At 39.8% G+C, this 27,116-nt stretch overlaps 1 protein-coding gene across 2 annotated transcripts in view; it reads right to left on the reverse strand.

Moving 5' to 3' along the window:
* Positions 1–420: 420 nt before the first annotated feature.
* ADGRG2 (adhesion G protein-coupled receptor G2) overlaps positions 421–27,116 on the reverse strand; it is a 465,660-nt gene continuing 438,964 nt past the window's right edge. For both annotated transcript variants that reach the window (XM_044072249.1, XM_044072248.1), the window contains one exon: positions 421–5,771. In XM_044072249.1, coding sequence (XP_043928184.1) covers positions 5,596–5,771 — 176 coding nt within the window. In that variant the 3' untranslated portion in view covers positions 421–5,595. The remainder of the gene's footprint in view (positions 5,772–27,116) is intronic.

A 27,116-nucleotide genomic window follows, 5' to 3' on the forward strand; every position in this document is an offset into this window, starting at 1 on the left:
TAAGGCCCTCTACAGTCATCTGTATACCCAGCACAGAGTTAGCAGTGAATATGGCATTGAAATAGCAGTGTTATTATGTAGTGCAGTCTGTTGGATAATAGGGTCCGAAAGCTGTAGAGATAATGTGAGGTCTGTGGTCAGTGCACTAATGGGTAGTAGCAGTTATGTCCTACTCCTTCATTTTGACAATTTAATGTTGATGTAGACTGTAAAACGGTCAGCAAGGAAACAATTCATAAGTGCCTTCAAAATAATGCTTTGTACTCATGAGTGTGCTTGCCTAAAAATGTAACTCCAATTCTAGGCCTTAAGCAGCAGTTTTACTCATCAGGAACTTTGTAAATCAATTCAGAGGAACAAAAAATTCTACTATTACCAATATAAACACTGTGAGTTTCAAAACAATTATAATGCAAATAATAATCTGCAAAATACACATTTATTTTAATAGTAGGAAGCGGGAAAACTCCATATAGAATTAATACAGGCTTAGAACAGAAATCTGTTTTACACGTATTGTGATATTTTTTTTTCAGTGTGATGACCAGTATGAAGTAGCTACAGTCAATAATACTAGAAAACAAAAGCAAACACTGAAACATGTTTATACAATCTAAATACTACAAGTAAGCTAGAACATGACAGACTAGGTCTTGTATGAAATACTTGAATTATGCATACCTTTCAGTATTGTAAACAATATGGACAAATCACAAGTATGCACATCAAAATATGCATTAATATATTCAGTGCTGAAGTTATTTGGAAGAATTAAGTTGGATCAGCATTTGGGTTTAAATATACTTCAGATTTCAAATTAAATATCAATGTTCTTCACTGAGGTTTTTCAAATCTCCAGACATCATACCAAGGCTAAACATTTAAATCAGGAATTAAAAGTTTGACACTTTCACACACACAAATAGCAAATGAGTGCATAATCACTACGTTAATAACAGTTTGAATGACTGCTTCTTTTTCTGGATATAGCAGGCAGTGATTAAAATGTTTATTTCTTCCTTCATTTGCCATTTTCACACTGTAAGAGATGTTACTGTGTACTCTCACTTGCAGTCTTTGTGAGAAAGGAGCTATGCTCAATTCTTTTGGACCAAGCAAAATAAATATCAACTGAAGCTGAGATCCACTGACGAAAGCTAAAAGAATGGCAGGCCATAGTGGGGAAGATTATGGGTGACCCTAGAGTGAATCATGATGGAGAAGAGTGACAGCCCCAAACCACAAATGTCAAATGCCTGACAACTGCGTATAAAAGGAAGGCTACCCATGTATCAAAGGAACAGAACTAGAGTTATGGTCACAAACACAAATGCCTGCAAAGCAATGGAACCTAACATTAGAAAATAGTCCATTTTCAAATTAGACTGTCTTCTTTCAGAATTCTAATACCCAAGCTATTATCAGTTTTTTAGTTGTAGTCTAAAAAGACATGTGGACATTCTTTATTTTGCTGCTACTCCCCCACAAAAAGAAATCATGTCACCAGCATTTGACTGAACAAAATCCTGGAATAATAATAACAATAATATAAAAGACATCTACTCCAGGATTTCAAACTGTATGTGTTCCTTGTTGCTTAATGATCTACATATCTCTGTACTATTTGCAATAAGGGATTTCCTGCTAATACTAATTGCTGCAGTACTTTCTGATGAGAACAACAATTCTTGGTGTATGGCAACAGCTTGTTTATAAACAGTCTCCAATTTTTTTTTGTTTTTTTGTAAAATGTCTTACTCTCTCTAAAAATGCCACATAGGTGCCCAATTCTTTTTTTTTTTTTTTCAGAAGGCAGCTCAGCCTGCTTGGTCAAACCCATACTTGAGTTTGAGCAAGAAATATAAACTAGACAGCCCTTCTTCACTGCTGTGGTCACTCACTCTCTCCAAGCTTGGATTTAAGTTAGAGACTGTCTATATGGTACAGGGAAGATAAAAATCTGACTGCAATCCAGCCAATCACGGTTCAGTTAAGTCTCTCAGCTCTTGGAAGACCAGGGGAAGAGCGATAGGATAGATGTGGCTGCTGGTGACATGCCCACCCAAGGGATGGCTTTGATGGCTCATGACGAGAGTTGTTGCTGCACAGCTAAGCTGGGAACACACTATGCCCAAAATAACCCATGGAATGGACAGGCACAAACATGGCCACCCATCCCTGTAGCATAAGTGGTCCTTGGGGTGCTGCAGGCATTCACATTATCATCAGCGGAGGGTTAGACTCATGCAAAGTAATCTCCTATTATGGCTGCTTGCATGATGGCAATTGTCTGGGTAGCTCTTGTCTAAATAGGGAAATAAGAGGCTTCTGTCCCTCTTGCTCCAGAATTAATGAATGGGCACTAGAGTTACTGCTTCAATAGGACAGTGGCTTAATAGTCAGCAGACACAAAGGATAAAAGCAGACACAAAAAATAAAAAAAAAGTGGAACCATTATCTGATATAGCCTCTTTTCTATAAACCCATGGAACCTTGTATCATAGACTGGATTAAACATATTCTTTTTTCAGTTTTGTTTTTCAAGATTACTTGTTTTCTCTGTACTGCTATGATGCATACTAATCAGTAGTTATTGATCTCATCTATGCTTCTGTTATTCTGCTAAGTGGAACAGTGGCAGCTCAGGTTGTATTTAGAAGTAGCACTAGGATAATTTGCTAGAAAGGTGCTATTTTTGTGGTTGTTTTACACAGACCAGGCCAAACCTACCTCTTGAAGTCATGTCCTCCAATACCAATGCATTGCAACATTAGCATTTTACTCATCTGTTCTGACTTCTTTGGACTTGGAAATTTTGATATGTCAATTACTTGAACTTGTATTATATAATAATGCTTTCCTGTTTGGAGATAAACGTTATTTACAACAGTGGGGGGTTGCCATGGGCACCCCCTGCGCTAATACCTACGCAAATCTGGTGTTTTTTTATTGGGAGAAAACTTGTTTGTTTGAGCATGAAATGTTTAGGTTTGTCAAACTATACAAACATTTTGTGGACGACATTCTTATTGTTTGGGAAGGCTCCCAACAGGCCTTTGATCAGTTTCTGCTTTATTTAGAAACGACCACTTCCTTTCTTAGATTCACGAAAGATGTTTCGCCAACGGAGATACATTTTTTAGATGTGTCTCTGAGGATAACAGAATGTGGATCTATTGTTTCCTCTTTGTATAGGAAACCGGTATGGAAAAATACGATCCTTACTTTTGACAGTATGCATCCTAGATACACATTTTATGGCATTGTTAAAAGCCAATTTGTGAGAATTCTGAGACTATGTAAAGAGCGACAATCCTTATCAATAGAGGCTGATTTTATGGAATCCCTCTTCATAGATAGGGGTTATCAACCCAATATGGTGAGAGACATTAGGCACAGTGTTCCGGGTCATTTAGATTCTCCTAATATTGAGAGTGACACAGTAGTCAGTAAACCTAAGAGATATATTAATTATAAAGGTATGTATAGTCCATATAATATTAATATCGATAATATAGTTAAATATATCACTAAATACACCAGTGACATCAAGAGCATACAAGAAGTGATCTCCAGAAATTGTAATGTCCTTATTATGGATCCTCATACTAGACAATTAGTAGGTAGTAAACCTAGGTTTCTATATAAGAACTGTGAAAATCTTAAACAAATTTTATGCAACGATCGTGTCAATTTGACTTCTCCTGTCATTTCCACGTCTTTGACTCTAGGTACCTTTGCCTGTAATCAGTGCAACAGATGTAGTTACATCACTAGTATTCAAGTTTACAAGCATCCTTCTATTAATTTCAAGTTTATTCCCAAGTTTTATGCAACTTGCAATACGAGAAATCTTATTTATCTTGCCAATTGCGTGGCATGTCAAGCCTTTTACGTGGGCTTGACTAAAAGGAGATTACAGGATAGAATCTACAATCACCTATATGATATATGTACTAGAACATCCCTCACATACTTTCTGCTTTAGGGCTCTACAAGTGGTAGGACAAAGCCCAAGGGGTGGGGATTGTGACAATGAGTTGGCTTCTGTGGAGCTGAAATGGATTTTGAAACTTAGTGCACACTTACCCCCAGGTTTGAATAATTATGTATCTATCAAACCGGTTCTTGAACGTACAGGTTTTTAACATGGTCTAAATATTTATTAGTTAAATGATTCATTTTAGGATGTAAAAAATTTTTCAAAATTTTTAAAAATTTTTTAAATTTTTCAGTTTTTTAGTTTAGGCTTCATATTTTACATATATATTTATATATGAATTCATTCATTGGTGTTTATTATGTTGAAACTTGATTGTTGAGAACATCAGTGACACATTATAGTACTGATAATATGTATTCAAACTTTTCCATAATGTTTTGATATATTAATATAACAGAAGCAAGTTTTGTTGTTGTTACACGCAGTTTCAAATAATTTGCATGAAGTTTACACTATATGACTAATTTTAGCATGTACGTATCCAGTTTATTTGGTTTTGAAAACAACAGTTTTACACCACTTGTTTAGCGTTCTGTTTTTGTCAACTTGTTCTTAGTATTACTATTCATTTATTTACCAATTGATGATGCTATTAAGGTGGCAGTGAGTGTTATGTATTTTGCAATGAATTTCAGCTGTCTATATTACGAGCACTAATTGCTTGTTAAAATGTTTGTTTTTTCCCGTGCATTGTTATATTTAAGAGCTTTATATTTTGTATATTGTCATCTGATGAAGCGTAGGCTACACTACGCGAAAGCGCTCATCTATTCTTGTATGTTGTTGAAATATTAAATATTTTATATTTTTTTGGATTCAACTCGGAGTTCAAGAGTCCTTTTTGGATTATATTTGTGGCTAGATCTTCCGTTTATGTTTTTTCGACTTGGAAATGTTATAAGCATAACCCTTAAGTCTAAATTGGATACAACAACAACATCAATAGAAAAAACTGAGATATAAATGTCGATGAATGAAAAAAGCATTTTTTACTAAGTTGAGAGGATTGTTTATTCTGTGTACTAGGCAACAGAGTTAATATACAATCAGTTGGGAATCTTAAATAGTACTGTTATTAAAATGTTATTATACACTCATTTTTGCTTTCACAGTTGGGATTCAAAGTTGCAAAATCTGAATTCTGAATAAAATCCAATTTTTTTTAATTTTCAGTAATTTAATTAAAATAATTAGATAAAATCTTTTCAAGCTGAATATTTCTTAATTACTAAGACAGTACTGTACACAAAGTAAAAACATGTAGACGCATGGTACACTCATTCAAAATGGGCAGTGCTTTTATGTATTACTGTACATGTAAAACAAAAGGGTGGGAGGCACATTTTCATTTATGTGCCGCTCACATATAAAGAACACATTATTCATGCAGATTACTCAGTCATTAGGCTGACATACTGAGCATGAGCATACTGGTTTGAGTGTTGTAGCTTTTCACAGATGGATAACAAATAAAGCTGCAAGGTCACATGTTATGCATTGTATTCTCTGTGGTAACAAAGACATATGATTATTCAGTGTTTTCTTTATTTTAGATCTGTGCTGTACCCCAGTAAAATTGTTCTCAAATGCCATTAAAAGGGAAGTGATCCCCGTTTTTGTGAAGTCCGTCTTTGTGCAATGCTTGTTTTTTTATAGTCAGCATCTTTCTCTGCATCCTGCGCAAATTTGTTCACAATAATATCGTCAAGATAAACTCCCCCATTCTCAATGTCATAAGATCCTTTATTTCGTTTAAAATTGACAATACCTAAAAGAAAATAACAAAATTGGATGAAATAAAGACTTGGGGGGAGGGGGGTAAGTATTTAAGAAATAAATTAAATTCAAATGGATTAAATATATATTTACTAAACTTTTCTATGAGCTATAAAATAAAGGTTGAATTTGTACAGTAGCATCATAGCATACAATCAGTTGTGATAACTTTTCACATACTCACCAAAACGCATTCTCTTGCAATATTAAAATAAATTTTGCTATGGCTTCATGAAATCACACTGCGCAACTCTTTCAAGAATAATTGATTTTTGTACTCATGAAGAATCTCTGAAAAAATTAATATTGCTGTTTTAGGACAAAACTGTTGCAAACTGAAAAGATCATGATGCTACTGTATTTATGTATGTATGTATGTATATATTTATTTACCTGGATGATTCAACTAGGCAGAACTCTTTTCAGTGGAGGTGAGGGGGAAAAGCTTCACAAGAATTTACACAAAACAATAAGCAAAATTTAACAATACAACTTTCAAACAGTTGTACTGCGTAAAATAAGCAGAAAATCCAACAACTTATAAATACATATCAGCAACATACATTAAGCAAAAATTTAACAATAACAGTACAAGTATACCTTACATAATGGTTGAGGTACACTATAGATCACACGTAGGATAAGACAGGTAAGAACATGGACATAAAATAGCCGATAGAGAAGATGATGACGTAATGAGAGAGAAAGCACAGAATATCAGATGGGGTTAAAAGAAAAGCTGGAAGAGTTAATATAGGATTAAGTGAGAAGAAATATTATTTTAGCCATGGATGGAGCAACAGCAAGAACAAATATCATCGAGAATTGTTAGGACATTTTTAAAGAATTTGTCTGAAGAGTCTACTCTTATAGGGAATGGAATGCCATTACACATTTCTGAGAAACGGCGTGAGAATAGACAGTCTCCTACAGAGTTTCTTGATTTGGTCACAAATAGTAAATTTTTATCACTTGAATATAGGGTTCTGTTTGGAATATACAGAGTAAGAATACTGGCCAAGCTTGGACATTTTACCGTTTGTGGATTACAGTATGTGTCATACTCAGATAAGAATAAGACAAGCAGTGAGGGACTTCTAACCAGAGAAGCTTTTTAGTGTTAATCAATGTTATGTCCTGTATGGCAGGTTCGCTGAGAATTTTGGTATTTTGTTATAGTACTGTTCTAGTAGGTTCATTTGGGTGGTATGGAGATGGATCAGCACTGGGGCCCCATACAGAAAGGTTGTTAGTAGGTGTGCTGTGGCTATGTGTTTGCTTCCTCAGTTAAAATGGGTTAATTCTGTACAGAAGACCATATTTTTTGCGTGTTTTTGACTGTTTTTTTTTTTTATATGGAGAGTACTCCTAACAGCTTAGAGTGTGAAACAGATTCAATTGTGGTGTTATTAAAAGAGATTATTGTAAAGGTGGGTATGTTCTCTTGGAATGCTTTAGGGTAAAGAGGATAAGCTTTTTTTGGGGGGAGGGTGGGGGTTCAAAAGAGGTTGTGAGTTACAGAGCCAAGCCTTTACAGAGTGAAGGGATTCCTGTGTTAGTTGCTGTAGTTTTTCAATAGTTTTAGCTGACCAGATGAGTTTTGAATAATCTGCACACTGTATGATAGAATTGTTTTTGGTTGATTTATATAGATCATTAATGAAAATATTAAATAAGAGTGGTCCTGGGATAGAGCCCTGTGGAATCCCTATAGGTATAGGAAGATACTGATACTGGTTTGCCTATGTTATGGTGCTCGTTAACTGAGTTGTGGGCATAAGCAGTGTTGGGTAGGATGGAGTAAATTATTTTCCAATATAGATTTTAGTAGTTGGTGGTGACTGCATTTTATAGGATTTTTGCTAGGGGGGAGAAGATAGCAAGGGAGCAAAAGTTGGTGAAATGTGTAGAGTGTCCACCTTTATGTGTGTAGAGTGTCCACCTTTATGAAGTGGCAAAATGTAGGAGTTCTTCCAGAGTACAGGAAAGTAACTCTCTTTGATGGAGCAGTTGATTAGAATGCTTACTAGGTAGGCTACTGTGTCTGTTGCTAGTCTAATATATTCAGGAGGAAGGTTATCTTGGGTGAAAGTGGTAGGTTTTAGTTTGAGGAGGAGTTTTTTGATGAAAGAGATTTGTATAGGTTTAAGAGATATTAGATTTTGTTGTTGAAAAGACTCTTGTATAGGTATAGTGGTAGTTGTGTCTTTTAAGCATGAGGCAACAGTTTGAATGAAGAAAGTGTTGAACTGAATAGCTATACTTTCTGTGAAGTTGGTTGTTGTGGGAGTTGGTTGGTTACATGACCAGTGTGGATGACTGTTTTTCTACTCTTTATACCAGTTACCTGCCGATCATCAGACCCTCTCTCAGTCTATTAGCTCACTCACTCCCTTTGCTGGGCAACAGATGGGTTGACCAAGGTGGGTTGTCAACCAGACAGCCATTTCTGGTGGTTTAATGATTTTTTTTTCTCCCCATTCCTACTGCAGTCACAGCTGGCATGGTGTCAGGGAGAAGTGCATAATGTGCTGTATGTAAATTGTAAAATATGTTTTTCTTAGTTTTTCAGAAATGGAGGAATTGTCATTTTTCAAATTGAGATCAAAATGTATTTTTTGAACCTCAAGAGATGAATTAATTATTTATAATACTAATGTCTACCATATATGTACAAATTTCTGTTGCCTATATTCATGAGGTGGCTTCTTAACAAAAACATTGATGTTTTGAATTAAAAAAAAAATAGAAAACAGCCTTAATGAAGCAGCTTACATTTTTGTTCTTGAATATAGCTTGTAACATTGTTTTCAAAACAGTCACCTAGTGTCAGTCATTACCCTATCGATGGAAGTTTCAGATCTTGAACATCAGTTGCTTAAGGTTCAGTTCCCTGAGGTTCTGACTGGCTCCATATGCCAGCAGCAATGCCCTTTTGGGGTAATTTCTCCCTTCTCTGAGTTGGTATGACCATGGAGTTAGTATATATAAGTTCAGGGGGTATATAGAGCCTTGTGCCCCTTGGAAAAAAAACACTTGAGTTTGTTTTTTGGTAGGTATTTTTCAAGGATTAGAGTTCAGAGATGCAAGTTGTCATATATAGCTAACATACATACATACATACATAACATACATACATGCATACATAGCTAAGATGGCAGTGCCATGATGGCAGCGGCCTCTCCAGCTCCCCAGTTGTGCACTTAGGTTTTGTTCATACACTTACCTGTGTTGTCAAGTTGTGGGGCCGTTCCTCTGGTCGGGTGTGTGTCTGGTGTCAATGGCTGTCTTGTGATGTCCATGGTGTCCCGATGTGTAGTTTTTCTGTTTTTTTCTTACCTTTGGAACTTGAAGCTGGGCCTGCAGTGCGAGTTGGTGCATTGGTTGCAAAGGTGGAAGCAGAGTTTGCCGGCGTGATATTCAAAATAGAGTTATGTCTTGTTGGGGAAATCCAGAATAGAGGTGAGACAGAGATATGGACAGGTTTCGGAGCTGTGCGGTCGGCTGCAGAAGTTCATCAGAGGATCTGTTTATGGATTGTTGGTTTCTGATGTAGAGGTGGAGTACCTTGTGGTTCCTAGGTGGACTGAAGAAATGTTTCTGGGCTGAGCGGAATGTGAGGATGTGGCAGCTGATGTTTCTGTGCCTGCGGTTGGACTGAAACTTTGATGTAGTTGGTGCATGAGTTGGATTGTAGCAGTTATGTTTTTGGCATTGACCGTTGGCTCGTACTGTTGTTTTTTTACTTTGTTTTTGTTATGTGTAAGGTTTTTGTTGCTGATAAATGTTGAGCTTAGAGGAACAAAATTTCATTCAGCCGTGCATGCGGTTGAATGACAATAAAGTTAATCTTGTAAATTTGTCAGGGCTTTCATCTTCAATGACTCATAGTAGAAGCAGTGTCAGCTATACAGCAATTTTTTCTGCTTTTATCACCTGCATTAACAATGCTACTTCACAGATACAGGTTAAAGAGCAACTGTTTTTGTTTCAAATTAATAGAGTTTGGTCTGGCCTAGTAAAATGACCTTCTTTGACAGACTTCCAGATCTACTGCATTTACTTCTGGTTCTCCATCACAAAAATAACTGTTGGGAATTTGGACAAAAACACTACTGTTAAAGGTGTAAAACTGATCTGAATGAGGAGAACCAGCAATACATGGCGTAAAAATTTTGAATCACTACGCACCATACCTCTTAACTACAATATTAACATTTTTGCCTCTAGAAAGTCCCTTCTCTCACTTCTGTTTCTTTGAATTTCTAATCACTAATGACAAAATCTATTATCTATTTGACAAACTCACTAATACACTTCTTTGATTGTTCATTATTCAGCATCTATTAAATGCATATCTTTTATATTGTAACAGTTTCCTTTATTTCATAAGAATGTCTATTTAAAAATGTAATATGTTTGAGCTTTTCTCCCGGTCCTCTGCTGAAAAGAGGTGCTTGACTACCCGTGCAAGGCATAGGGCTTAAATGTGACATATGGACGCAAGCACTCAGAACTGAAAATGCCCCATGAGGAACAAAATGCATTCAGGGACAAATGACAACACATGCATCCAGAAGGAAAAAAGAGGAAGGACCCCTTAGCCAGGAGGGTAACAAAAATCCAGGGTAAGAGCTAGGACAGTAGGGGAAGGAGGGAGGAACAGAATACTGCAGTAATTATGGTATGATTTTACACTACTACACTATGTCCTTCAACATCACTTTTGTATTATTCTCCACTTTAGGGAAAGTACAAGAGCTCAGTAGGAAGGCTTGGGGCAAGAAGGCATAAATGGACCCTCCACAAATTCATGCAGAATAGTCCTGGAAAAAACTGCGCTGACCCTGGAAATAACATCTAACTTGTAATGTTTAAAGTATGGACCAAGTAGCAGTCTCAAGGATAAAATTGTTATCCAGAACCTTGAAAAAGGTACAAGAGGAGGCAAGTGCCCTAGTAGAATGTGCCTTTATAGACTATTGCCCTAAAAAGAAAAATAGAAGGAAATGGCTTTAGAAACCTGTGTGAGAAGATCCACTTGGTGAGATAACTTGTGGTGATTGCCCTGGCCAAGTAAGAAAGAAGGGTTACCAATGCTGTCTGGACTGAAAGGAAGTCACTAGCAGGTTTTTGGGAGAGTATTGCCTGATCTTGTGCAGAACTCATAGTAATAGAGGAAGGGAGGAAGGATACAGAAGCACCCCCTTCCAAGGAAAAGACAGGGCATCCACCTTCCAAGCCAGAGGACGTGGGGACCCTGGAACAGAATAAAGGAAGTTTTCTGTTCAGCGGGGAGGTGAAAAGATATACCTGAGGAACATCCCACTAATGGACAATCTCCAGGAACACATCTCTGTGAAGCATCCATTTGTGAGCTTGTGTGCCGGGCCCATACCTCTCAGCCTCTTAGAACAAGAAATCTGGACAAAGCCGTAAATAAAAGTGGGACAAAGGCAAAAAATAGGGACAATTTTTAAATATTGCTTTTACAGACACAGAAAGTTGACAGAATAACAGGTTTTGCATTTGCATGAATTTTATGAAGGGTATGAAGTCTGAAACTCAACTATCATTATTTTCTAACTTAATCTTTAATGATTTTCCAGTAATTTGCCAGAAAACCACAATTTTATGAGAAACGGATCACAAATATGAGGCAAAAATCTGGATATTCTGTGAAAATCTGTACAGTTGAGAGGTATGGCCAGTCCTGCTCACACAGTCTGCCACTAGATTGTGCTCTAAAGGGAATGTAAACTGCCTAAAGAGTCACTTGCTACTGGATAGCTAGATAGAATTTTATTGTTACCTATTCTAAACAGTGTAAATGGTTTAAACTCGGTTAATTGATTAACGGTTGGTTTTATTTTATTTAAAAAGGATTGTGAAGATGGGTACTCTTGCATCTGATGAAGTTTTATACAAGACAAAAACCCGGTGATACGTTAAGCGTTCGTGTATTTTTGGTGCTGGATATAACTTTTCTATGTGGTTTTATTAAAGTTTTTGGTTATTCAACAATCATGGTTTGTCCATTCAGAGTGTCTTGCTCTACATTTTTATTGAGGCTGAACAGTAGGCAGATCGGGCATAATTTGTACTTTTTCTTGGCAGATGGCTGGCCATCATTATGAGAGGATTCTGCCATAGCACCCTGAGCCAACCACTTAAGACGTTGGTTCTCCAGGTGTATGGACAAAGTGGAGAAGTGACTATGTAAAGTCTTAGGCACAAACACCTGGCAGAAAGAACACTGTTTATGATCATGAGGGAAGCACCCAAGTAAAAATGACACTGGTCCAGTACAACAGAAGGGTGCTCAGACCAATGTTTGATAAAGGTGTTTGGAATGGTGGCAAAGGCAGCACCCAAGTAAAAATGACTGTGGTCCAGTATAACAGAAGGGTGCTCAGACCAACGTTTGATAAAGGTGTTTGGAATGGTGGCAAAGAAGTTCTGAGTGTTTGTGAATGTACATCACCTTTATGTCCTACACCTTCTGCAGGGATCATACATGTAATGTATGCCAGCTATAAAACCTAAAGGCTTTGGTATACTGGCTGAATGTTGGTCTATCCATGGCAGGAAATCCCTCCACTCCTCCACACTGTAATGCCCATTACGGACCATATCAAGTAGCTATACTATGTCTGCAAACTGGTTACCATCACAGCCGATCCATTATACAGATACCTGTTGAGTACCACTAGTGTTATCAGTCAGGCATTACCATTTTTTTCTTGTAGTACACAGTACAGATATGGTCACTGGTAGACACTGCAGCATTGTTGTGTTGAGGTATGGGCAACTCCCAGTTATTTCCTTAGTATACTGCATATCTATGCATGTAATGTAGATGGTGTAAGAACATCAAGTAACAAAAACATATAATGTGACAAGTTGGCAAGAGTGGATGAAGGTTGTAAACAACAGAAATCAATTTTAACTGATCAGTTAAGCATCAGTTCAAATCCATTGAGGTCTACCTTGTAGCAGTTTGACAAAGGATCTGTACTGTTCGCTAATTATTTACAATGCATACATGAAATACGGGTAAGCAAAGTATGTGTATGTATCAGACTGGCAGTGATGTTTACCTTGTTGGTACACTGGGGAGGGTTTTGATCCCCATTTTGTTGTATACTTTTTAGCAATGTTCATTTTCAGTCTTCCACACTGTCCTAACATTCTTTTGAAATGTGTGTTTTCTGATCCCTTTATCATGACTTCTTCTGTATCTTCATTTAGTAAGATACTATTGTAGAGAATATAAATTAGGTAGGTGGGAGTTCAAATCCATTGACGTCTAGTTTGTATCACTCTTCAAACAAACCTGTATCAACCTGGAACAATTGTCCCAAATCATCAGCTGCACACATGGACATAACTTAACCTAACATTAAGGTTATCCGTGCTAAGATGCATGTTACAACCTGATGCTCCTACATACATTAATTGCCATCTGTTCTTTACTTATCTTCATTCCCCTCTTAAATGTGATAATAGCTTATATGATTTCAGAAAACATTAACCTTTAACCTTAAAAAAGTGTTCTGGCCTTTATTACTTCCCCCTAAGAAAGCACGTCTTCATGGAAATGCAAGTACCAAATGTACTGCTCTACAAACCCATCAACTTACACTGAATATTTATTTGCCAAAGGAAAAATTTTCAATACATTTAGTTTCCTCTTATTTATTTGCTTTTACAAATTATATCAAAGGCATTGATTCAGATATGGAATATATATGCATATGCAACATATGCAAAAGTATGAGAGAACATATTAGCTCTGCATATATGTTTTACATCCCATTCCCCACCTCAACAATTCAAGATTACAGCATATTAACTTAAACATGCTTTGGTCTAGCCTTTCTTCACTGTTTATGTTGTAATGCCTACATTTCTTAAACCTATAAAAGAAGAAAAAAGGTACTTGTTTACTTCAGTATCTTTATTACACACAAGAATAACTAGGAATGCTTTACTACATAATACGTAATTTGTATCATGAAATGTCCCAAACAAATATTAAGAGCAAAAATTGTTTTACTTACAGTTACTTTTCTTTTTTTCTTTTTCTCTTCCTTCCCTTCAATGTTCTTCCAAATATTTATGACAATGTGGGGCATATGTGTTTCACTTTCCAAAGTTTAAAAAGTCAACAAAAGTCCAAGCTTTCTATTTTTTCTTATAAAGCCATATGAGTGATGCTTTATAGCCTCACATTTATTCACTAATTTCAATGTTGCTGGTCTTCTTCCTGTTCATCTCCATGTCCCAATCTCAAACTCCAGTTCATGTCCAAAGTACTCCAGATTCTTCTAGATAGCTACTACTGTGCTTTTTCCTGTCTCTCAAGCATTTTATTTTTGAATATTGGAAAATATATCACTGGCAAAGTCTTTCTATAAGCTTCATTACCAAAAGAATGAGAAACAAAGCCCCCTTCTGTTTGATGGCTCACTTTTTGTTGGACAAACTTTGTATTTAATGTTTAGACTGTTCTGCATCAAAAAATGACTCTGATCCTCGAGGAAAAATTATTCTGAAGACAGCTGGGTATAGCAGCTTAAATCTCACACCTGCCTCTTGACATTTCCTCATTCTTGGGATAAATGTACTTCTTTTCTGCCCATGTACAGTGAATAATCATTTTCCACAAACACTCTATTGTCTCCATTTTTTTTATACTTTGCCCTTTTGCCACAATTTTGTTAGGATCAATTATTTCTGCTGGTATGATTGCATCTTTCATAATACAGATCTTGGCTGCTTTCCCATGCCCAGGATTGGAGTATACACACAAAGTGCCCTTTAACAAATCCTGCTGTGGAATACCAGTCCCGTTACTTATTTGTACTTTCATAAAATTGATACACTCTGTTCCTTCACTACAGCAGAAAATCTCACGTTTTTCATGCATACTCAGTCTTAACTCTACTCTTTATTTGAACAATCTCATACTCAGCCAGCCTTTTCTTCATTTTTGCAGTTTTATCAGTTCATCTGAATGTTGTGTCTTTCGGCTTTTCCCGGTTAGGGGTTGCCACAGCGGAACTCCAGTCCACTAATGATTGGCAGTAGATTTTTACATGCCGAGTTGCCGGCCCAGACGCACAACCTTCAACGAAGGTATGCCCATTCATGCATGTCTCCACACAGAAGATGCTCTAGCTGAGAATCGAACAGGACAACGTCTTATTGTGAGGCGACAAAGCTACCGCAGCACCACCACTACAGTACTATCAGTTCATCTGAATAACTGTTTAAAACTTCTTCCATTTTCCAGCCTTTTGATATTTGAGTTGAATACATTCCTTCAAATGTTTTATTTACTTTAATTAGCTCTGAGCACATTTGATTTATCTGTTTGTCTAGATAACTGTAAGCCATGTCTTATACAAAGGCTGAAGCTTGAACTGTTTTTTGCTGAACAGCTGCAGATTCTTCTCACTCACTGTTTTCTCTTCACCTTCTGTAGCTGATTTTCTTTCATGTTCTTCAGGTTTCTTCTTTGCTGGCATCCAGGCAGTATAATTACTAAACAATAACTGAATTTACTTAAATTTGCAGAATGTCTGGCCCTATTTCTCAGTTTGTTTGTTTTTCACATTGGGAGAGCTGCAATGAGTGTGCAGCCATCTTGGAAGCCCCCTTTATGGTTTTGTTGTTGCTAACTTTACTGCCTTCTGACATTTACTTTCTGCTGTAAAACCATCTGACTCTACTACTTACAAGTCCCTTTATTATTTTGTTGTTCTTAACATCATCCAAGCCAATGCAGTTGCACAGAAGTTAGCAGTACTGTCTTACGGCTACTCATTTCAATTTTCAAATGGGTTGATTTCTGTGTAGATGGAATTTATGTGTTCTTTAAACATCTGTATGGGTTTCTGCCGAGTGCTCTGTCCCCCCCCCCACAGCCTAATGACGTGTGTGTATGTGTGTGTGTGTGTATATATGTGTGTGTGTGTGTGTATATATATATATATATATATATATATATATATATATATATATGTGTGTGTGTGTGTGTGTGTGTGTGTGTGATTTACTATCAAAATCCGTTTTTAACATTGAATCATGCCAAATCCATGCATACTAATGAGGTGTAAATGTCGAATCTGATGAACAAATTCAGCAGATTTGACATTTACATCGAATATCAAACAAGATGTCTGTATAGGAGCTAAGGTATGTCTAGCTCCTACCCTGGAATTCACTGTTATGCAGGGTGGCAAGCCCTCCTGCACCCTCCTGTGGGGGGGCTGTACCCCCCACACCCCCTGCTAACTATATATTCCAACTCTGACATTGCACTACAGTGAGGAAAGGGATGAATTTCCCAGTCTGCACTGTACTGCAAACTGTACTCATAACATCGAGCTCCTGTCAGTGAATGCACAATGGCATTCGCTGATATGAACTCTGTCATTCAATCAACATTCAGCAACACGGAAATTGGCCAACTGCCATTCATATATATGGGTCTAATTTTGTTCATCAAAAGCACACCCTATCAAACCTCAAAAAGCCGACTCCTTTTCAATGAAAGTGCAGCTTCACGAAAGTGCAATTTTGTGAAATTCACATTAACAAATAAGATGTGGTAGTTCACGGATTCTACAGAATGACAGGTAAGGTGTTCTTTACTTATCTACACTTTCAATAAGAGTGGAAGGTGTAGAGAATTTGGGGCTTGGTTATATAGATCACGGTACAGTGTGGATACGGAAATGTACCCTATTCCTCACTGTAGTGCAATCTTGGAGCTAGTACATATAATTAGTGGGGGTGTGGGGGTGCAGCCCCCCCAACATGGGAGGCATAGGGGGGCTTATCCCCCTGCAAAAATTTGTTTTTATTATATATGTTCATGTTTCCATGCTTCATTAATGTGAATTTCGCAAAAGTGCGTTTTTATGATACTGCACTTTTGCTGAAAAGGAGTCGGCTTCTTCAGATTTGATAGGGTGTGCTTTCGATGAACAAAGTTGTTAATCACAGAATGAATGAGTATATTCCACAAAAGTATGTGATCTTCTTTTGAATACATTACTCTGCACTTCTTAGTAATCAATACAAAAGTGTTACTTGAACCTGAACAATGCAATGGCGCCTAGGAACTACTAACAGCAGTAATGAAACTTTTAGTTATGTACTCACCATAACTTCAGATGTTTGGGGATCATCTATTCTGACTGATGATTTTGATGGGTTCCTCGGCTCCACCGCGTGCTCCCTTTCGCTGAAGTCTCTGTCTCTTATAAACTACTATATCCCAGGATGCCACATCACCAGTCCCCATCCCTAGTTGTCCCAGATTTGTTTTTGCACAATACATGCACATACCATGCACTGCTTATACAGATACAGATGATACAAGATAAACAAAACATCTCAAGGCTTCACCTCTCTCTCTTTCTGGGAAGGAGGGCGGGGGGAAGAGGTGTGGAATGTATGCGAGATGGATCCCAAACATCTGAAGTTATAGATGCTATCTCAAAATATAGATAAAATGTATGGAATGATGTCTGCCTACTGACTGACAGGGTGCACCCCTAAATCCTGGGTGGCTCACTGGAAGCTCAACTGGAAACACGCTGGATGAACATCATTTATGAGTGCTGCTTGAAATAGTGCCCATTGGAAATGGTAACCGGAGGGTAGTGGTGATGGTTGGACCAAGTGACACTGCATCTCAGAAGCAGCACAAAAAGAGGTAAAAATAGAGCTTGTAGAGCTCTAGTAGGTGAAGCATGAGAAGAGTTTGAAGTTGTGTTGCTTATTTGAAGAGGAATAAATTTTGGCAATGGCAATATAAGCTTTAGTGATGGTTTTTAGTGATGGTTTTACCCAGTTTATTTATTCTGTGAATCTGACAAATATTTATTTTCTTTTTTCTAGTATTGAGTCCTGTCTAGATAATAGAAAACTTCCTGTGTACCAAAGGTGTACCAATTTGTGTAAAAATTTTTGAAAGAAAAGAAAATTGGTAAAAAAGAAAAAGAGACAGAATTAGAGAGAGATGGAGGAACAAACTTTAGAACAAAAGGCCTATATAAAGATAAGAAAAACTCTATCCTTGTGAAAAATCAAATGCAGTGGTTTGATGATGGTTTGATGGTTTTTGATCTTCTGAATTTAAAGAAGGCAGTTTGAGAGGTAATTGCAAAGAAGGATATTTTTTCAGACAGATATTCAAACCTCAAAAGGGAAGATGTTAAAGAAAGGGAAGATGTTCAGACGGAACTGGAAATCAAGAAAGAAAGGTCAGGAGGATGAAAAACTGGGGTCTTAAAGCACAGCACCTTTCATGAAAGTTTTACACCAAATTTGGAGATAGATGCTCATGGGTCTTTCTGGCGAGACTGAAGATGATAGATTAGAGAGATATGTGTTAGAATTTCAAGAAAGAAGATTTGTTAAAAAAACATGGTAAAAAAGTATGGATAAGGTCAAGACCTCTGGTATCCTAGGTTGACTGGTCTCAGCCCACCTCTTGACACTTCCTTAATGTGTGACTCTTGGACTTAATGTGAATAACTACCGAAGGAGTGGTGTGATGTGAGCTGAATAAAAAAGTGGAGGTGTAGCTGTCCTAAAATTGATTTGAAGGAGCCATGAATGTAGTGGAATTTGATGTGAAGGACTGGTGCTGTTGTCGACTGAACCAAGATGAGGTCTGAGGAATTCTAGAAACCAACACAATACAGGGTCAGCCATAGGGGGGTAGGGTATAATATTGAACCAGGAAGTTGGGGAGCACAATGGAACATTGTGGACCCCAATTGGGAGAATTTCTGAAGATGACTTTGGGGGAGAGGGACCGAGGGAAGCATGGGCGCGCGCCCTGCTGGCCGGGTGTTGGAAGGTTGCCCAGAACCTTTGACCCAGGTGCCGGTTGTGTTGAAAAGCACCTTTGCACTTGCCCATCTTGTTGGAAACCTGAAACGGCAGCCCCTCCCCATCTTTTGAAAATCTGAGCTGCTACTGTTTCTGCCCAGTCCACTGCAGAGATTGAGTGGATTGAATGTGGGTCAGTATCAGTGCAAGGTTGGGGGATTCTGGAAGGAACTGTGCCCAGAACACACCCTCACCAGGGCTCCCACACCCTCATGGCCTCTCCTCCTCCTCCAGATTTGAGACCAAGACCCTGTGTGTTTGTCCTCTGGATAGATATGAGATTGAGTCTGGTGCTTGTGGTTTGATGCCTTTGACAGACAGCCCTCATTTCCAACAGGGATAACATGACAGCCCTGGGAGCCCAGTGAGCCAGACCCCTGAACTGACCTGCATGCCCAGCTTTGCAGAGGGAACCCCTGATCGACCTGCCCAGACAATGCCCCCAGTATACAAAAGTCTGGTCCTCCGTCAAGGTGGCCACCGGAGGGAGTAAGAGAGGTCCCTTATTCGTTCACGAGAGAGGATGCCGGTGACCACCGAGGGAGGTCCAAAATCGCAGTCAGCGATGATGATATGAGATGATGAAGAGACGTCTTACCCAGCCACACTAGGAGAAGAACCCTCAGAAAAGATGCAAAGTTGCAAACTAAGAGGAACGTGGCAGGGCTTTGGCATCTTAGAAAAACCATCCGGACTGGACTGGCGTACTGTTTGGATCTTTTGGCTCGGAGAAGACTCGCGTTGTAATTTTGTCTCTCTCTCTCTGAAGAAGGGAAGGAGATTGAGCTGATCTTTGCTCTAACTTTGACGACCAGATGAATGAGCTTCCAGAAAGACAGCAGGATGACAGTTGATAGTTTCTTGGTAGTGAAGGCCAGGAATGATCAGTGGATGGGTGGTAGTCCAGATAGGATGCCTGGTGGCCAGGGCAGTCAGCAGGTCGTCAGATAGGTCAGGGGAAACACTTGGCACTGGTCAGGTGAGCAGTGCAGTCTGGCAGAAGGTGGAGACACCCTGGGGCTGAGCGCAGATACCAAACTGGGTCACAAATGTGAAATTTTGTCTCCCAGGCTGAGAGGCTGAAGGAGCACGATAAACATGCTGCCCGCCCTGTGATGGTATGGGTGGCGCAGAGAACTTCTTTTGGGCACATACAATGGGAGGAAATCAAAATGGATATCCAAATCCTTGAGGACTTTGAACTTGGACACAATGAATTTCGACTTGAATTTGATGAGGTGGGGGGTCCCTGGATGACTTGGATTCTAACAAACCTACCTTGATTGTTCCTGCTGGTCCTGCTGGGTGGTTGAGGAGGGGATGATTTTTTTAGCAGCTTTGAGGACTCATTTCTAGCAATGCCCCTTTTTCTGGGTGGTGGGTCCGGTTTTTTTGGTTGGGCAGAGAGTGGGTGCCAGGCTTTTGGGGTAGCAAAGTGTCCGGCAATAATCGCCTCCCACAAGCGGGCACAATAGCATAGCAATGGACTGGGAGAGGGCAAAGGCTGGGGCACCCCAGTGTTGAGCTCGGAGCCCTCAGTGGCACTCCCCAGAAAGGCTTGCCCGGCACCTGACTCAGGAAGGAGATCTTGGTGCAGACCCTGTTGCTTGGGGCTGTGCGGGCTGAATGCGGCTGCCTCTCCTCTTTTAGCCCGATCCTCAGGCCTGCCTGCCCCTCTGGAAGCTTCTCTTCCAGAAATGGAACTCCCTCCTTCTCTCCCTCTGGGCACTGAGAATCACTTCTCTTGGGTCTTGGGGAATAAGCCCATCAAAGGGCGAATAACATGCTCCTCCTTGAAGGGCTCCAAAGGGAGTACACAATCAAGGGTCTTTGTCTCTCCCAAACACGCCTGTGCCTGCCGCTCACTCCGAGGCCTGAGCTATGTGAAAAGTGGAAACTGAGAGGCCTGCGCTCTCAGCCAGGAAGTAGAGAGCTGGGCTGGCTGCTGCCGCGCCCCCCGGTGGAGATAGCTCTGAGCCTCTTGGATGAAATTAGAAATCGGATAGCCAATAGCCAGCCAATCTGGAGACCATGCTGCTAGGCCGCTGAAGTAAGGGTGCGCTCTCCGAGCGGTAGGTGCTTGAGTCATCCTTCTCTGGGAGGACGGACGATAGTAGTGGGGACCTCAGGGATCATAGACCTCAGGACCTGGGGTGGCAGGCAGTGAGGGCCATGCTCCAGGCACTCGAACTAGGAGGATGGGACGGCAGTTATAATCCACCATGTTGCTTGGCTAGCAGCAAGCGCCACCACCACCATGGATGCCACGACCAGCCAGATGCGGCTTCGCTCACGGGTTCGTTAAGAACTCTGGGAATAGCAGAGAGCAGAGTTTGTGTAGTCGATGGCCTCTGCACTGGGATCCAAGCAATGTCTGATGAATTGCCATCCGGCGGAGACACCAGGGAGCGGCCCATCAAGCGGAGGAAGGGAGGAAGGAGACTCGCCACAGGGAGCTCATCAGAGGGAGGCAGCAGACGCTTAGGTTTTCACCAAGGCTCCTCCATGAGACAACTCCGACATCATCCGAGGATGACTTAGGGACCTCAGATCATCATTCAGAGCCCCAGGATCAAAGAGACTCATCAGAGACCCTCTTGACCCAGTCTACACTTCTGGCTTCCTTGGGGCTCCTCCGTGACAACTCCCAGGGCAGCCAGGGTAACTCCTCCTTCCCCAGGCCCTTACCCCCCAGGCAGCAGAGGTCGGGACTCGAAAAGCCAAGGGTGCAGTCTCCCCCGCCCAGGTCCCCCAGGAAGGTGCCAGTAAAGCCGTCAGATGGCCATGGCTACTGCAAGATTGCGTTCCAAGCCGGACTTTAAACTCGGACCGAAGGGAGGGGGCCTGTCCCGACCCTGGAGCTGACCGTCCCGCCGGCACCGGGGCGGAGGGGAGGCGGAGCCGACCGGGAACCAACCAAGCGTCTCACCCCGGTCCGGCAGAGAAGCCAATTGTCGGTCGAAACGCAGCGGTTGGAGCAGGGTTCCGACGTCGGAATGGAGGCCCTGTCTGATCTCCACTGACAACTCCAGGAAGCTGTCGGAGTCGGGCAGTCGAATGAGTAATCAGAGGACTACCAATTGGGTCCACTGGCTCAGACTCAATTCTACACGAAAGCAACGCTTGACTGAAAGGGAAACCTGACTCCCTTGGAATCGAGAATCCTCTATGGCCGGGACAGGGGAAGTGACCCCCGAATGGGAGCGGATCGGGATCAGTGGAAAGGGGATCCTATTGACCCGCCTCTCATTCTTTCGGGCGAGGAACCCAAGAGGCGAAGGAATCCTAAACCTATCAGGTCAATCCGCTCCGAGGAGGAAGTCCGATGGAGGAGAGGTTCTGCGGCGGCGGCTCAGTGGAGGCGCCGCGGACTGGTGGAGCGGGCGATGAAGGCGGGCCTCTCGACACCCCATGGAGCGGAAACCCTGGGCAGGCTTGAGGCTCCCAGAGCGAGCAAAGCTTCCCCCTCTTCATAGGGAGGCGGGTTAAGGCTCTGAAGGCCCTATGAATGTTTTTGGCTTGGAGTTCCGAGAAGAAGACTCCATGCAGAGGCTGGAGAGAAGGAGAATGCTTGGAGAGGAGAGACGGTAAATGCCTCTTCAAATGATAGTTTTATTTCAGTTTTTAACTATAAAGTGATTTTTTCTCTAAAAGAGACAGGAGAAAACAGGATGTTAAATAAGGACTCCAGACAAATAGACAAAGAGTTAAACACACTAACCAACAAGTTTAAAATGACTTTTTAGACTTAAAACTGCCACAGCCTTCAACTTAAAGTAAACCCCTGAGAACTTAAATCCTGTGACATAATGGCAACAAAGTCAGTGTATAACTTAATAAATGAAGGAATTTAACTTTCACAGAGAAATTCTTTTTTGTTGAACAAGAACTGTCCCAAATAAAAAACCCTAATTAAGGAATAAAAGAACCTTTAAGCAAAAAGGACACTTGACCAAACAGAAAAAGGAAGGGTAACCTCCAAAAAAAGAAACTTATAGTCACTCAAACAATAATCACTACACAACACTTCTGGCGGCAAAACAAAAAACGCATACTCCAAACATAAGATATAGCTGTTAAAACAGCTTTTGTCACACTTTTAAGGTTAAAAAAAAAGGAAGTCCTTGACGGCTAGTAAGCTCAAAACCACTTTTTTGCTTGACCTTTAAGCTGGGGATCTGGCTTGCTGGGATCCTGGCTTCTGGTGTGTAGGTCACTTTGGTACAGGTGCATCCGCCAAGGATATAGTAAAACCAATGATAATCGGACTTTTGCTCACTGGCAGAATGTGGTCAGAGGAGCAGGGGATACATCCAGTGTTTTAGAGCTCCTGAAATTTACAGGCACTTAGTTAGACAGCCTGAGACAAGGTCACACAGGTGTTGATAAGGGATGAGGTAGTGAGTGCATCAGATTAAGTTTACTTTACAAAGGGCAGCATTTGCCAGCCTTTAATTTACACAGTTTTATGACTATGACAGAAATACATTTTTCCTTTTTATTAAACATTTCTCTCGGATAAGAGTACAATACACAATATTCAGGGATGATACAATGATAAAACTTGGATTTGTAACAGGGATAAGGACTTGTAGATTGGTTTTACTGGGCTGTAGGTCCTAGCACATAGGTTACAGTTCATAGCCAGAAAGTGAATAGTAAAGCAGTTTGGACATGAAATGGCAGTCAGCTATATAACTTGGTGGGAGTCAGACTAGACTGACAAAGGAGAAAAATAACTTTCATATTTTCTCATCTAAATTACAAAGAGCACCTTAAAGTGGAGGTAATTAAGACTACATAAATTCTAGACTGAGCAAATAACATTAATTTGTAGGAAGCAGAATTGCTTTTACTTCAGTAAAGGGTGGGTAGAAGCCTACACATGGATTATCAAGTGCATTTCTGGAGTTCAAGGTTGCTAGAAATATGTGATCAATAGAACGAAGTACAGAGGAGCTTACCAGAGATAAGATATTTGATAGGATGTAATCAATGTATAATTATGATAAATGATTGCAGTGATGATCTTTTACCTTGCAGTATAAAAAAATTTATGGATAGGAACTGAACATAAAGGATAATTAAAAGGAAGAGTGGATGCGTTACAATGGAAAGAACTGAAGGGGTCCAGAAGGGGGACACAACTGCCAGAAGCCAATGAAATTGAGAACAGGCACAGAAATATTCATTTAAGAAGCAAATGGTAGAAAAGCTGGAAGATGTGCCACAAATAAATGGACTCAGCTTTCTCGGTTGTCTGTATGGAAATCTCCACTATGACTTCTCACACATAATGTAGCATTAGGGTTAAATGGTGGGAAAGGACAGCAAATTCTAAGACAGATCACTGATACAGCTGTGGAGAAGACTTCAGGGAAACATACATTCTGAAATGGACATTTCTGTATCACATACATTTGTGGACTGACAAATAAACACCAGATCGAGATTTCTCTGTTTTTTTTGCCTGAGAATAAAACACTCCCAGACCTTGTATGAGTAGAGCATTAGTATTAAATGGAATCACAGCTCTCAACTGAATATGAACAAATTTCAACAGAATCAGGGACACTTTTTAAAATATTAGTTTTGTTATGTTGAGATGATCACAAAAAAAAAGAGAATGTGAACTAATACACATTTTACGAAATAAAAGAATTCTGTAACCCTAATTATTGTCATTATCTATTAAGTGCAACTCACCACTATTTCTCCAAAAGTCACCAATTTTAGGAGGGATTAAGAAGAAGAGGGCTAAATTTGAGTCAAAATCATGGACAGCCACAAAAATCAAGGACATATAAGAGGCATGAATGGAGTACAGGATAACAAGCACTAGGGCAGACCACGCATACAAAAGTGCTGGTGACTTCAGAAAAACACATCAACTACAATGGGTGTTTCAGAGCCCCATGTGATTATGGACTTGCAAATAAACTGCAATAAGATAATTCCATACAAATTACTTGAATCAAATTGGTAGGACCCCTAAAGAAATGATACAAAATAATGCAACAAGACCAACAGATCAATGACATCACAGAATGGTTTCTCAATGGTTGCTTGTGTGTTGGAATTGTACCGCATTCAATCTTTCCTCACTTTCTAACAAGTCTGCAGACTTTTCCAAATACGTAACTTCAAAGTGAATCTCACTACAGGGCAATTACAAGAGCTCCCATTTAGGAACTAGGTCTTTCCCTCATAACTTCAGTTTAAAACCCATCATTGACACTACTGGGAAGATGTTACAGCTCAGACTGAAAGACTATAGCTGTCCCATCTACTGATGGTCTGTCCTCTGGTTCCTTAAATAAAATACCCCTCTTAGCACCTCCTGTAAATAAATTCATAAACAGAAGGTAAACTTTGGAACAAACCAAGATTATACCATTAGAAATGGTAACCAAAACAATGTAAAATTGCAAAAACCTTAACTTAGAATATAAAACACTTGTGTGAGCAGTGCACACTCGTATGATATACCTAAATGAATGTGTATTTGTTACAATTACACAACAATCTCATAGCACACAAACTGCTCTGGTATAGCTGGCTGGAGTTATTACCAAAAAAAGGTCTTATTTGTACTGATGTGCTCTTGGGCTTGGCTTTTGAAATTGTGAATACTTAGTTACTAATATCCAAATTAAAACTACTGTGATGGTACTCTATAGTCATAGACTGTTTCGCACATTACATTACTAATTGCGTGTCAACAGCCCAGTGGTAAGGTAAGCTGTCATATACTTTTTTATCAAATATACGTGTACCAAGGGTGTCCATTCTTGAACCATTACTGTTCAGTGCCTATAACAATCACATATACTTACATACAAAAAGAATTGAGTTAATACAAAACACTGATGACTCATCTCTGGTATAATCTATCAACTCTTAAACCTCAACTTCAAGATAGCTTTGGTTCATTCAACCAATGGATAAAGCACAAAACACCTACTGCCAATGAGAAGGAAAAAGAGTTACTCATTTTCCAGGAAGAGGAAAAAGTGATACTGTAGTTGGTGGTACTATGGGCCCACAACACAGCATTTCTGCCCACTGCCCATAATATTCATTTTTCAGGCCATGTTAGCATAGAGTGTATTGAAAGGAGGTTTGAACATTTCTATTGTCCAGGAATTATAAAATGGTGCTGCAAGACGTACGAGTAGTGCCAGATGATTAGCAAGTCAGGTTGTATAGACAAAGCTGCTTAGTGCCGCTGATTGCTATCTGGAAACCATTTCGGAAGCTAACTATGGACATTATGGGCCTCTTAGTACTGCAAACATCACAGGCAAGAAGCATACGTTACTTGTGATGGAATATGCTACTAAGTACCCTGAAGTGGTGGCTTAGTCCTCTTTACTGACACAGAAAATGGCAAATGCTCTGTTTAAGATTTTCATCATGGTGTATTTTCCTGAGGAGGTGTTAACAGACAGAAAGGCTAACTTTTTTGTCAGACCAGCTAGCTCCCATTTAAAGTTTCAAGACAAAGTTTCAAGACATGTAAGTGCAAACAAGGAAATTATGAAAAACAAATCTGAGAATATAGGAGAGCAATGAATATCAGGCATCACTGTTCTCCTTTAAACTTGCTATCTTGTAGCCCCCTGCACTTCTTGATGAGGCAACCCCCCCAAAAAAAAAACATATATATCCACTACAAGACTGTCACACCTAAGAAAAAAGGAAATATTGCAAGAAATGGCAGTCTTGAACTTAGTGCATGTAAGTCCACATTTTCAGTCATTCAGTCTTGCTACACAGGTACTCGCATTAACAAGTCTCAGAATATCAAACATTTACCCATTAGACCTGCTGATTTCCATGTGGAATCACTGGGGGTAGAATGATGTAAAGCAGTTAAAAACACCCCTACCATCTGCAAAAAAGAAGTTATGTACTCACCATAGCGTTCCATGTTTGTAATCCATCTCACCCTTCATTCTTACATATGGGATCGGAGACGATCCTTGGCTCCGACTCGGCCTATTTACAAGCTGGAAGTCTTCTAGTTGGCTCGTGGCTAGGTAGGTATCCCATGATGCACCAGTACAATCCCCAGATCTTGTTTGCTGCTAACTAGGAGAGATAACAAATATACAAAATAAGCCAATACTAAAAGGTCTCCATAAAAAAATGATAATATTTTCTGTCTACAGGTACATCCACGATGGGGGTAGGAGGGTGGGTTCGTAAGAATGAAGGGTGAGATGGAATACAAACAAGAAACGTTATGGTGAGTACATAACTTCTTTATGTTCTGTAGTCCTATCTCACCTTCATTCTTACAAATGGGACAGCGTCCCTAGCGCCTTATTCTTGGGTGGCTCAAGGAAAAATACTCCTGAGTACCGTGGAATCAAATGATGCTCTTCCCCTGGATGTTAAATTAAATTTGTAATGAGTG

The sequence above is a fragment of the Protopterus annectens genome, chromosome 5.part0, assembly GCF_019279795.1.
Source record: "Protopterus annectens isolate FY-2018-M chromosome 5.part0, PAN1.0, whole genome shotgun sequence".
NCBI classification, from domain to species: domain Eukaryota; kingdom Metazoa; phylum Chordata; order Ceratodontiformes; family Protopteridae; genus Protopterus; species Protopterus annectens.